This window comes from Bufo gargarizans, chromosome 8 (assembly GCF_014858855.1).
Source record: "Bufo gargarizans isolate SCDJY-AF-19 chromosome 8, ASM1485885v1, whole genome shotgun sequence".
Lineage (NCBI taxonomy): Eukaryota > Metazoa > Chordata > Amphibia > Anura > Bufonidae > Bufo > Bufo gargarizans.
Window position 1 is genome coordinate 51,885,085 of NC_058087.1, and position 13,417 is coordinate 51,898,501.

The 13,417-nt window shown below is 40.4% G+C and overlaps 1 protein-coding gene across 9 annotated transcripts in view; it reads left to right on the forward strand.

Annotated features, from left to right (window-relative positions):
- Positions 1-13,417, forward strand: part of MLPH (melanophilin) — an 86,299-nt gene that overhangs the window by 50,047 nt on the left and 22,835 nt on the right. For 6 of the 9 annotated variants that reach the window (XM_044304081.1, XM_044304083.1, XM_044304087.1 and 3 more), the window contains exons 7-9: positions 5,421-5,546; positions 5,719-5,920; positions 9,961-10,187. In XM_044304081.1, coding sequence (XP_044160016.1) covers positions 5,421-5,546; positions 5,719-5,920; positions 9,961-10,187 — 555 coding nt within the window. The remainder of the gene's footprint in view (positions 1-5,420; positions 5,547-5,718; positions 5,921-9,960; positions 10,188-13,417) is intronic. The other 3 variants (XM_044304084.1, XM_044304090.1, XM_044304086.1) reach the window with 2 other exon arrangements.

Genomic DNA, 13,417 nt, shown 5'->3' on the forward strand with positions numbered 1-13,417 from the left:
TAGTGCGGCCCATAGTGAGGAAGTGAGTGCTTGGGGAAGCTGTGGAACGTGTTAGGACATGATTTAAGAGGTCCAGGAGTTCTGTGTGCCGCTTTTTGTGTCGGTACCTGCTGGAGCTGTGTCTTTGAGCATCCTCCTACCTTCGCATGCGGCCACGCCTCCCCAATATAGCAGTTTTTTAACGTGATTCGCCAGGAATAAATTCAGATCCATACGAATTTTTTAGAAAAAAATTGGCGAACCGGCCTAATCGAATTTTTGAGAAATTCGCTCATCTTTAGTTTTAATTATGACAGAAAATGGCTCTAACACAGAAACCTTTCCTCCTACCTCTCAGCGCTCATTATGAAATGTGCATGACTGTACAGCCAGACTTAATCAATCGGATGACGTGTTTGAGGAACGCATCCTGGATCTTACTAAACTGATGTGGGATCTGGAAAAACTTTATTTAAGAAAACAAGAGTCTGATGGGATTTTTCCACTCTGCAAAAATACAGCATATTCAGAGAGGAATGATACCCAGGGGCTTGAGCATCCAAAATCCATCAAATCCAAAATTTTAATAAAGACCAACTGAACAATTTTTTCAGTCCAAAATGAGTAGAATGTAAGAATAAATAAAAGAATTCCCCAAAGGTCCCCGGCCTTTAAGTGGTTATCCCAATTGTATTTTAAACAGAACGGCTACAATTGTTTAAAGAAAAGACAGAAGGCACTTGTTATAAAGAGAAATTCAGAAGAACAATGCCACCCAATGTCCAACCATTGTTACTGCTAGAGATGAGTGAATTTTCGCAAAAATTCGATTCTGTCGGTTCGCCAAATTTTCTGAAAGGCTGCAGAGAGCCTGTATAGTGGTATAGAACACTGTGCCTTGCAGTAACACACATAGGGAGTCTGCTGTGGTTTTTAGAATCACTGCACACTTCACTTATTTGGGCAGCCACGGGGCCAAAACTGACCAAATAACTCAAGTGTGAACTCAGCCTTACAGGTCGATGTTAGCGTCAAGAAGAAGCGTACTCCTTTTACACTGTCGTCAGCTGATTGCACATAGATGTTTACAGAACCTGTTCTATTAAACGCTTATACAAGTAGAGCCCCCCAATAATACCCCCAAAAAAGGCTGTAGTACAATGTTACTTAACCGCTGAACTGCAATTAAGACATATATTTTTTTTTCTTCTGATTAATAAACTCCTAACATGTCAGCAGCCACAAAGCGTGAGGAAATTCGGATTGAGTGCAAATCTAATTTTTCCTGAAATTTGGATCAAATTCCACTTCGTCAACTTCAATTCGCTCATCTCTATTTACTGCATTTGTTACGGCGTATAGTCCAAAAGTATATCCCTACGCATATGCATATCCTCTGTGCAGGTGTTAGATTCTCTATGAGACGTGCACTTAGCCTTGATTCTCTGTGGTCACCTATCCTAGTACAGGCAAATAAATGTCAAGGTACATGTCTTAGCACTTCTGGGTTCTATAGATGTGGTGGAAGGTATTTATGTTATATATGCCTTCCAAAGAAAGGAGATCACCCTAAGAAATGACAACAAAGTCCAGAAAATTGTTGAATTTATTCATTGTTTACGGGCTTTGTCTTGGTTCCAGCAGTCTTTAGCATGAACTGGCAGGCAAACTCAAATCTGATTTATCTCTTTCTCTCATTCTGCTGTACTGACAAGCTGACTGAATAACTTGGCTTCTTCTTTATGCTGCACTTCTCTCTTCTTAGTCAGACTTAGATTAGGCCAAGGAACTATGTTCTTGGCTTCTGAAGGCTTTTAAGCTTCTGCCTCCATGGCCAGCAGAGCTTAGGGTGCTCTGGCTGGCGTGGGCGCATCCAGCAGAGACGTGCCCCTGCACACCCTTCCCCTTGAAGGCGGTAAACCAGACTGGAACTAACTGGTCCCCACCCTTCCTGCACTTCTCTCCAGAGGGGAGTTAGAATTGAATGGTAAGTTCCATTCTAAGACAGCTCGGTTGTGTTTGCTGCCACCTGCTGGTGAACCAGGCATATTATATGAACATAACAGTTGCATAAAGAGATATTATAGATGCACATTGTGGAGGACCTGGACAAAAATACATACCGTAAGATGACATTTTGTTAGCCCAATAGAGGCAGTAGCAGGGTGCAGAAGTGGTAACACCACTCTGGAGTATTACAAATACTGAGAATGTTACACTGATTGTGGTTCATGTAACATCAGTTATATTGGGTGTATTAAGCAAGAATTTGAGGACATATAAATAGCGCTATCAATCTGGAAGTTAAAATTCCCACTGACGTGGCTAAATGCTTTGCCTGTGTTCACACAGGTAATTTCTCTCTCTCTATTCTCTGCTTTTCTGGCATTGAAAAAATTTACAAAGCTGCCAGGGATGGAGACCAGAGAAGAGAAAGCTTTTGGACACTAGCTGTCCTCGTACCCTGAACCATAGGTGTGATCTTATTTTAAATTATTAATGATTTTTCTCACTTATAGTTGTATTTATCTATTTATTATACACACGTTATAAACCTGTTTGTATATGTGCTGATTTCTCAGATATTTTTGTTTTTGTCTATTATAAGTTGGGTACAACCCTCTTTATAGGGGTAGGATTGTATGAGGTATGTAACACATGCTGTGACATATTCACCGCCATTATGAATAAGGCCTGGAATAGTACGAAACATGTTATTTGGGAGCGATTTCCTGGATCGTATTCACAGCATGGTGCTGTTTTTAGCTGTTTTAAAGCATAGCAAACATTTGTAACAGTTTAGTAAGATCCAGAATGCGTTCCTCAAACACATCATTCGATTGATTAAGTCTGGCTGTACGTTTATCCACATTTCATAATGAGCGCTGAGAGGTAGGAGGAGAGGTTTCTGTGTTTGAGTCATTTTCTGTCATAATTTAAACATTAGCAGTATAAATAGGAAAACTCATAATAATAATTACCAATTTAAGATCACAGATCATAAAGGTAGTTAGTATCCATCCGTCATCCATCAAACACTAGCAGGTTTATTAACCTTTTCAAATTCACTCTCCTCATGGCCTGAACCGTATTTATAGCTGTATACAAGTATATCTATATCACTTTGTATACAGTACAGACCAAAAGTTTGGACACACCTTCTCATTCAAAGAGTTTTCTTTATTTTCATGACTATGAAAATTGTAGATTCACACTGAAGGCGTCAAAACTGTGAATTAACACATGTGGAATTATATACATAACAAAAAAAGTGAAACAACTGAAAATATGTCATATTCTAGGTTCTTCAAAGTAGCCACCTTTTGCATTGATTACTGCTTTGCACACTCTTGGCATTCTCTTGATGAGCTTCAAGAGGTAGTCACCTGAAATGGTTTTCACTTCACAGGTGTGCCCTGTCAGGTTTAATAAGTGGGATTTCTTGCCTTATAAATGGGGTTGGGACCATCAGTTGCGTTGTGGAGAAGTCAGGTGGATACACAGCTGATAGTCCTACTGATTAGACTGTTAGAATTTGTATTATGGCAAGAAAAAAAGCAGCTAAGTAAAGAAAAACGAGTGGCCATCATTACTTTAGGAAATGAAGGTCAGTCAGTCCGAAAAATTGGGAAAACTTTGAAAGTGTCCCCAAGTGCAGTCACAAAAACCATCAAGCACTACAAAGAAACTGGCTCACATGCGGACCGCCCCAGGAAAGGAAGACCAAGAGTCACCTCTGCTGCGGAGGATAAGTTCATCCGAGTCACCAGCCTCAGAAATCGCAGGTTAACAGCAGCTCAGATTAAAGACCAGGTCAATGCCACACAGAGTTCTATCAGCAGATACATCTCTAGAACAACTGTTAAAAGGAGACTGTGTGAATCAGGCCTTCATGGTAGAATATCTGCTAGAAAACCACTGCTAAGGACAGGCAACAAGCAGAAGAGACTTGTTTGGGCTAAAGAACACAAGAAATGGACATTAGACCAGTGGAGATCTGTGCTTTGGTCTGATGAGTCCAAATTTGAGATCTTTGGTTCCAACCACTGTGTCTTTGGGCGACGCAGAAAAGGTAAACGGATGGACTCAACATGCCTGGTTCCCACCGTGAAGCATGGAGGAGGAGGTTTGATGGTGTGGGGGTGCTTTGCTGGTGACACTGTTGGGGATTTATTCAAAATTGAAGCCATACTGAACCAGCATGGCTACCACAGCATCTTGCAGCGGCATGCTATTCCATCCGGTTTGAGTTTAGTTGGACCATTTATTTTTCAACAGGACAATGACCCCAAACACACCTCCAGGCTGTGTAAGGGCCATTTGACCATGAAGGAGAGTGATGGGGTGCTGCGCCAGATGACCTGGCCTCCACAGTCACCGGACTTGAACCCAATCGAGATGGTTTGGGGAGAGCTGGACCGCAGAGTGAAGGCAAAAGGGCCGACAAGTGCTAAGCATCTCTGGGAACTCCTTCAAGATTGTTGGAAGACCATTTCAGGTGACTACCTCTTGAAGCTCATCAAGAGAATGCCAAGAGTGTGCAAAGCAGTAATCAAAGCAAAAGGTGGCTACTTTGAAGAACCTAGAATATGACATATTTTCAGTTGTTTCACACCTTTTTGTTATGTATATAATTCCACATGTGTTAATTCATAGTTTTGATACCTTCAGTGTGAATCTACAATTTTCATAGTCATGAAAATAAAGAAAACTCTTTGAATGAGAAGGTGTGTCCAAACTTTTGGTCTGTACTGTATGTGCTGATTTCTCAGATATTTTGGTTTTTTGTCTTTTATACGTTGGACACATCCCTCTCTATAAGGGTAGGACTGTATGAGGTATGTAACATATGCAGTGACATATTCACTTCCATTATAAATAAGGACTGATATAGTCTGAAACACATTATTTGGGAGCAATTGCCAGGACCGTATTCACACCATGGTGCTGTTTTCTGCTCTATTAAAGCATAGCAAACATTTTAGCATCCAGTGCTGGTTCTACATTAAATTTTTTCTCTGTCTGTTGGCAGGGGTGCACCTCCAATTTGGCCAGGTGAGGCGACTGCCTCAGGCGGTGAAACCTGGCCACTACTACTAATGACAGGTTGAGAAATTGGCATGGGGGGGGGGGCGTTTCAATATTTGCCTCAGGCAGCAGAAAGGCTAGGTGAACCCCTGCTCCTTGCCAAAAAGCCTTTAGCTACGCCCCTGGTTAGAACCATAGTAAGGCTGGAAAACCCCTTTAAATGACTGACTGTAGCATCAAATAATTACATTATTTTCTAACATATATACAGTGAGCTGTGGTGTTTAGATCATGATGGAAACCCCACTCTGCAGTACTCCATATCTGGAATGATGTATGTCTGCATCCTTCTTGTACAAAGCTGATTTTTCTGCTCTTATGACTTCACTGTTCGTTGATTTTCTCTCCTGAAGATGCGCAAGACCAAGCGTCTGCTGTCAGTTCACCCATATGACTTTGACAATGATTCTGAGTATTCAGCTCAGTCACGCAGACAATCGGTGCAGCTTTCTCCATCTCTAGAACCAGATGTTTTCCAGGTATCTTGTGGGTTGAGGTGCTATCACTTTTTACGTAATATACAAATTGATTCGCATGGTGGTTGGGTAGTGTATGAAGGGTGGGCAAACAAAGCCACCTCTGTGTTTTGTACTCAAGTATCCAAGAGGCTAAACTAAACTTTGATATTTCTCATGACGTCTTGTTCCACAGTCGTTTTCTGAGTACACCAGCACTGGCAGAGACGTGGCTCGAAAAAATTCACTCATTGCCGAAGCTGAGCTGGCTTCAGTGTTCCACCGGCTACTCCAGGAGCAAGGCCAAAATACCCCCAACCCAGAGCAGGAGTTCAGTACTGAAGTCCGTTTGACAATGAACTCTCGACGCCGTAGTCTGGAAAACATCCGGAGGTCCAGTAAGTACAAGCCCCTAGCTTCTGTTAAACATCATCTTGACCTTGTCGCAATACAGTATGTTGTGTTCATGTTCAGAACCACACAGCCAGAGGGCTCTGTAATACACAAAATACATAAACTGAACAGCATTTTCTACTCTGAAAGTGTAGAAAATACCCTATAATTTGAATCATGTTTTTATATTGAATATATTTTAAAATAATTTTAGTGTTATTTTTAATCTTCTACGTCACATTTATATTTTAAAAAGCTTCTTAAAATCTTGCTGTTTTTCTACTGGCCACTGTAGCAATAGACTAACGCTGTTCTGTGGAGATCGCTGGTCAAAAGTAATCTCATTGTCACCACAAGCAGGATTACAATGACAGATATAATTTCTATATAGATAACACGGGATCCACCATTCACAATAGGTGATGGTCAACTCCCCCTCCATGTACAATGACTTCTACTCAAATCACAGAGAGTGGTGAACTTTACCACTACACAAACCAAGCAAATTCGTGGTGCCCATAGAGATCAGAGCGCCCACTGCTTGGCAAAAGGGATTGGAAAAAAAATATATAAAAAAATATGGGGGGGACATACTGCCTTTACTGCCAGTTAAGTAGCACAGGGCCCGGGGGGCTCTTCCCAGCTGTAAGATATAGCAGAAATGCCACAGCTGCACTGCTAAGCTGAGAGTGGGGCTTAGTAGGCCAATATTGGCAGAGCTTAGTGGCGCAACTGGGTGAAGTTTAGTGGTGCAACACGGCCCCAGAAATGATAAATCTGTCACTGGTCACAGAGCATGCCCAGAAAACTCTTCCATTGAAGTCAGTGAACATTTAAAGGGGTTATCCCATGACTGATGTAAAAAAAAAAAACAGACATCATATGGTACATGCCAATCTCTTTCTAACAAAGCTAGAACCAGCCCTGTACCTTATATGGATCCAGAGATCTCCCCATTCATTGCTCTGCTAGATTTATATCAAGCTGACAGCTCAAGGGGAGGGTCTTTTCTGCTGCAGCTCAGGGGGCATGTCCATGCTCTCCCTATCACAGCTCAGGAGGCAGTTGAACGATGAAACTGAGCATGTGCAGCCTTCTTAATGAGCAGGTCAAAGAAATACAATGACAAAAAAAAACTGCAGGTGGCGCTATACTGATATTTTTTTTATGAATAACTCTAACTAATTACAAAAGTATTCAGACCCAGGTGATGGTTTGAAAACTGTAGAATATTTTTCATGGTGCAACCTCTTTAAATGCTATTAACAGCAGCTCATGCAAGCTGGCAGCCTCCATAATCATTAGAGATGAGCAAATTTCTCCCAAATTTGATTCGGCTGGTTCGCCGAATTTTCCTAAAAAATTTGCTTCGATCCGAATATATTTGCAGTGAATCGCGATAAAAACTGCTATTTCCGGGCTGCATATTACAAGTAGGTTACACAAAACATAGACATACACATAAACGATAATTAAATATACTATGTTGAATAAACCCTGAAAGAGTAAGTAAAAACCCACTCAGTGTACATGAATACACCAACCAACAAGAATAAACTGAGATTAAATGGGTATATCATGAAAAATAAATCCTTTATTGAATTAATGATACATAAAAACAAGACATGAGACAACAGATAAAAAATGGCTACATCTGAGGAGGTATGTTAACACAAATGAGACATGGGGGGGGGGGGGTTTAGGAGTATGCAATGTACAAAAGGCGGTAGAAAAAAGGAGTACAATGCCTCACTGATTTCTGTATGTATAAATGCAACCACAGATATAAAAATGCAAAAGTGCAAATTACTGAGTGGCAAAACACCATATAAAAAAAGTGGTTGCAGATGACACTGCGACATATGGATGTCTGATGGTTCCAAGTTATGGGACCATATAACAGCCAACAGAAGGTTAAAGTGCATTTTTCCGGGCTGCATAGAGCTTTTATATGGGTATAGAACACTGTGCCTGGCAGTAACACGCATAGGGAGTCTGCTGTGGTAGTAAAATAATACTGTCAGTGAGTATGACATGCAGATGACAGGCGTCGCTATTACAATCACACTGCACACTTCACTTATTTGGGCAGTCATGGGGCCAAAACCGACCAAATAACTTAAGTATTAACTCAGCCTTACAGGTCAATATTAGTGTAAACAAGAAGCGCACTCCTTTTACACCCTCATCAGCTGATTACAGATAGATGTCTACAGAACCTGTTCTAAACGCTTATACAGGTAGAGCCCCCCTGACAGAGTGGAGAGGGTGTTAGCAGTAAGTTTGTGCTGACGTCACTGATTAATTTGCCCTTCCTCTGATCCGTCAGAACAATAACCCACAAAAAACGGATCCTTTCTGTGGTGCATACGCCTTCACTCTGTCAGCATTTGCTCAATAATCCATCAGTATTGCTAATGCCCAAAAAAAAAACAGGAGTGGATCTAAAACATGTGAATGGATCTAGGACACATGAATGGAATATTTACATGTCTTCTGTGTTTTGTACCCACTTCTGCTTTTGGCTACCAAATCATAAGCCCATTCTGATGGAACCATACAGGCCTTACAGCTGGTATACAGACAGGATCCGTTGTGCGTCTCATTTTTCCTTCCTTCTGACAGATCAGAATAAAGGACAAATAAATGATGATGTCAGCCAGGCCGAAAGCCAAAATAGTGGACCAGTCAAGAAGTGGGGAGGGTGGGAACAGTATGAGAAGTCCACAGAGTGGACCTATGACATAGTGGTGAGGTGGAAGCAGCATGAGGAGACCACAGAGTGCCCCAATGACAGGGTCACTATCCTTTCCCTGCACTAGTAAATCGCTTCTTTCCTTTTTTTTTTTTACAATTTGTTTTTATTTCACTCTCCCTAGCGCCTGCATACATGTCTGTCCCTGAACAAAGTACGATAGTGAATGGCAGACTCTAAGATGGCAGCTGTATTTATAAGGCTGTGACATCACCGGGCTGGCTGCTGATTGGCTGCATGCATGGCATTATGGGTTATCCCGACTTCCCACAGTTCCTTGCCCCATGTCCTCACACGTGTTTAGCTGCCATTGTAGCCGGCTAGCTTGTTAGGAAAAATTGTAATTCGTTACCATGAAGCGCGAGGAAATTCGCATTCGTTCGAAATCAAATTTTTCCTGAAATTCGAAACGAATTCAACTTTGTCAGCTTTGATTCGCTCATCTCTAATAATCATGCACAAAAAATATAATGGAAAATAAAAGTTAGCAAAAACTTCCATCCCTTGAGCACTAAATCTGTAGTGAAAGTGATCATATACAGCAACATATACTGCACAGTTGGTCCAGCTAATAAAGAAAATCCAATACATCCATACACTATGCAGTAACTGGAATCCATACTTTAGGCATCAGAGATTTATAAAGCTCTTAATGAGTTCTACTGTAGCTGTAAAAATTTATATGCATTAGGTCCCCCTAGCGGTGCCTGCAGGCAGCCAGGGGTTTATCATTTACAATGGGATACATAGCTCCTCAGGATAGGTCATCAATATCAGATCGATGGCCGTCCGACACCTGTCATTCCCACCAATTAACTGTTTTGGGCAGTTGGAAGTTATACAGTGTTGAAGCCAGAAGCAGAAGATTCCATCCACTGTGTAGTGGCCATGCCAGGGTATACTTCAGCTCAGCTTTCATTCAAGTGAATGGTAGCTGAGCTGCGGTATGCCGGTATCGGTCAACGCAACGCCGATCTTGCATTTATCACCTATCCTGTAGATACATGTTAATAGTTGGAGCAATATAACAGTCTACTAAAAGTTTATCTATCTATAAACTGTAAGCAGTCTTATGTCTCTTCGTCATTCAGATGAGATTTAACTTGTCTGTATAACGAAAAGGTACATAATGTGACAATGTGAGACTTGTGTGTTGTCCTGTAGATTGTGCCATCATTGGCCTTTGCATAACCGTAAAGATCAGAATCCAAATCAGACATATTTTCCATTGTAACTACCTTCAATAATGCCCATTTTTCCCTTTCTTACCCTTCTCATCTGATCCTCCAGACCTTCCTTCTTTAACAGAATCACAAACAAATTGTTCCATCCCAGATCCCCAACTAACTCGCACCCGCTATCTCCCTAAAGGCAGCCCTTATCTTATACCCAAGGGATCACAGTACTCTGGTGACATGGACAGCTCGGATGACGAAAGGGGTGCTGCACCCAAAGCTCCTCCCAAACGTAGAAGCCGGGCATCATCTCAGGAAAATATCCACCACTCAGGAACACAGGTAACATCTGTACCCATAGGACTTCTGTGCTTCAGCAACCCTGTGAGGCATCCTATATGCAAGCATTTCTATGTATATGATGTCAAGAAGAGGGCATATTCCTATAAACCACATTTTTTTCTTACTTTATGTAATTAAAGTTGTGCCAGCCATGACGATTTTCAGATGATGTAATTAGACCCTTTCATTTAGTGCTTAATTAAAATCATGGCTCAGATTAACTTTTGATGTAAATTATTTCCCTTTTCACTTCGCTCTTAAGCTCTTCACTTCTTTGTATGATTCTGTTAAGTATCTTCTCTGTTCCTTGTTCTTGGAATGAATGTGTCTCAGAAAAATCACTTTAAAGATTGATTATCATTAGAGAAGTTGTTTGATGGACACTAGAGGAATAAAGAGCCCAAAAACTATTTAGTAATCCTTCTTTGTAGCAACCTATACCCCTATAAGATTATCAGGCGTTACTTTCGACATACATTTAATATTTTGGAAAAAGGCTTTGCTTAGGTATTGTCTGCTTTGGAGTAACCTATCTTAGATGGTCCACAATGAATGGCTGATCATATATTATACACAAATCACAGAGAAAGATAAAAAATAAAACAAATCCTGCACCATATGATAAATGAATACGCGGATATGCATGGCTACATTTATAAAAGAAAAATCACAGAAAAGAATGCACTAATACAATAGATGCAAATATTATATATGGACTAAGCCCTCATTCTGATATGATAAGATCTGAGACAAAATATTTTGATCAAAACACATCTGTGCCCGCCTACCAGCGCCAAGGTAGTCTCAGGCAGGCAGGTCCTGAAACCTACATTCAGGAGAGCAAACCCTGCACAAATAGTGTGCTGCTTTTTGTTACCTCTGCATGTTTTTTTGGTCATAGATTATAGTCATATAAATACTAATTATCTCATTTACTTTTAGTATAATTTGGTAACCTTCATTAAGATTCAATTTAAGGTGTTGTGTCACAAAACAGATTGTACATTTTCCAACCGGCACCTGGATCGGAATACTTTTGTAATTGCATGAAATTTAAAATTTTGTATAGCCACTGAGCTATTTAATAAAATGTATCTGTATAGCGCCACCCGCTGTTTGTTCCTTTCCTCATTAGTTGTCCACCTCACTGAGGTGGTCGCACATGTTCAGTTTAAATCTTCAACTGCAACGAGCCATGTGTTCTGTTAGAAGCTGTGGCAGTTACAGGGACAGAGCTGCAGCAGAAAGGACATGTTCCCCGGGCTGACCCAACTGTCCCACTGAATTCTGGACACTTGGGAGGATTAAGTACAGATACTTAGGGGCCATTCACACAGCAGCTTTGACAGTGGAATTTGGCACAAAAAAACTGTGGTGGCCAAGGCGAATCCACCTCCCGTTTATGTGGCTGCCGGTTTATAGCTGCAGCCGTGCCAAAAAAGTCTATATCCTTAGTGCAGTCTTGGCTTCAAACCATGGCTGCATGACTAGCAGCATGGCCTACTACTGAAAACAGCTGCTATTCGGGAGTGGCTTCTTAATCAATTATCAGATGTCATTTTTAAGATTTACTGTCATAAAAGAAAGCATCCAGTGTTTCTAGTCACCAAGCAGATGACATTACAGTGTCAGGCGGTTCTGTCACCAGTACCTGAGAGGGTGTGATGCACTTACCAGGAGGGGATCCATGTAATGGGCAAGAGAAGTGGCAGAAAATACAACAAGGATAAGAACGTGATACGTTATAAAAGGCGTCGCTGGTAAATGTAAACTATCAAAGATTTTCCAGTCTTTGCAAAGAGTCTTTACTCAAAATGTGTTACGGTCTATCATATATGTATCATTTCAAGTGACATCTGGAGATCTAACATTAGGTGCTCGTTAAAATCGATGTGCACCCTTAACACCTTAAGGGCCTTGCCATTTTTCATCTTAAGGACCACTTTACTTATCCAAGCCATTCTGAGACAGTTTTTTCGAGACACATTGTAATTCATTATAGTGAAAAATTGTAGTCAATATAATTCACCTTTATTTATAAAAAAATGCCAAAATTTACTAAAATTTTGAAAAATTAGCAATTTTTAACATTTGAATTTATCTACTTTTAAGGTACAGTAGATAGTGATACAAATCACTGCGAAAAATTATAGTACAGTTTACGCTCCACCACTAAAATTACTTATCACTGCCAAAAGGAACATTAAAGGCTAAAACAATTAATCTTTATTGAGAATCTTGACTAAAACTAATGGGAAGGAATAACCCTATATACCAAAAAGTGTCAAGTATAAATTAATACCTATGGTTGCTCAAGAAGTGATAATACCCCCCTGAGTGTTATAAGAAACAATCCCCCATGGTGTACCCTCTTGTAAATATTTGTGAGAAACCAGGTAAATAAATAATTACCATCAATTGAACAACATATACGCCTACACAAAAACAACAGACTGTATGATTCTGAATATCTCTTGTCCACTATAGCACTATTAGACAAGTAGATAATCAGTCGCTGTGTTGTGTCAGTACTCTACTGTGGATGCTGCTAGAGTGTTGCAACTGATGAAATGAAATGGAGACATAGTTAAAAGCAATCCCATTATCGAGTAGTTCCCTTGGGGTGGAACTTTGCAGGTACCTTGGGTGGAAATACTCGATAATGGGATTTCTTAACTACCATAAGTTTCCATTTCATGCTCATAATTTGCAGCACTCTAGCAGCATCCACAGTTGAATACCTGACACGGCAGCTGATTACCTACTTGTCTAATAGCGCTATAGTGGACAAGAGAGATACAGTATCATACAGTCTGTTGTTTTTGTGTAGGCGTATATGTTGTTTAACTGATGGTAATTATTTACTTACCTGGTTTCTCACAAATAATTACAAGAGGGAAAACCCTGGTAGATTGTTTCTTATAGCACCCCAGGGGGTATTATCACTTCTTGAGCAACCGCAGGTATTAATTTATTCTTAACACTTTTTGGTATGTAGGGTTATTCCTTCCCATTAGTTTTAATCGTAAAAGGGGTGTGGAGTGATAGGGGTCCACCATTTTTGGTACTTCTTGGCACAAAAACCACGACCTCGAGTGATTACAGGCGATTCTATTTTATTTACATATAGGTGACAACGCGTTTCGGAGTTGAAAAACACTCCTTTTTCAAGTCTAAAAGGTGATCAGATTCCATAAATTAGGACAAATAGTATTATACTAGTAATATAT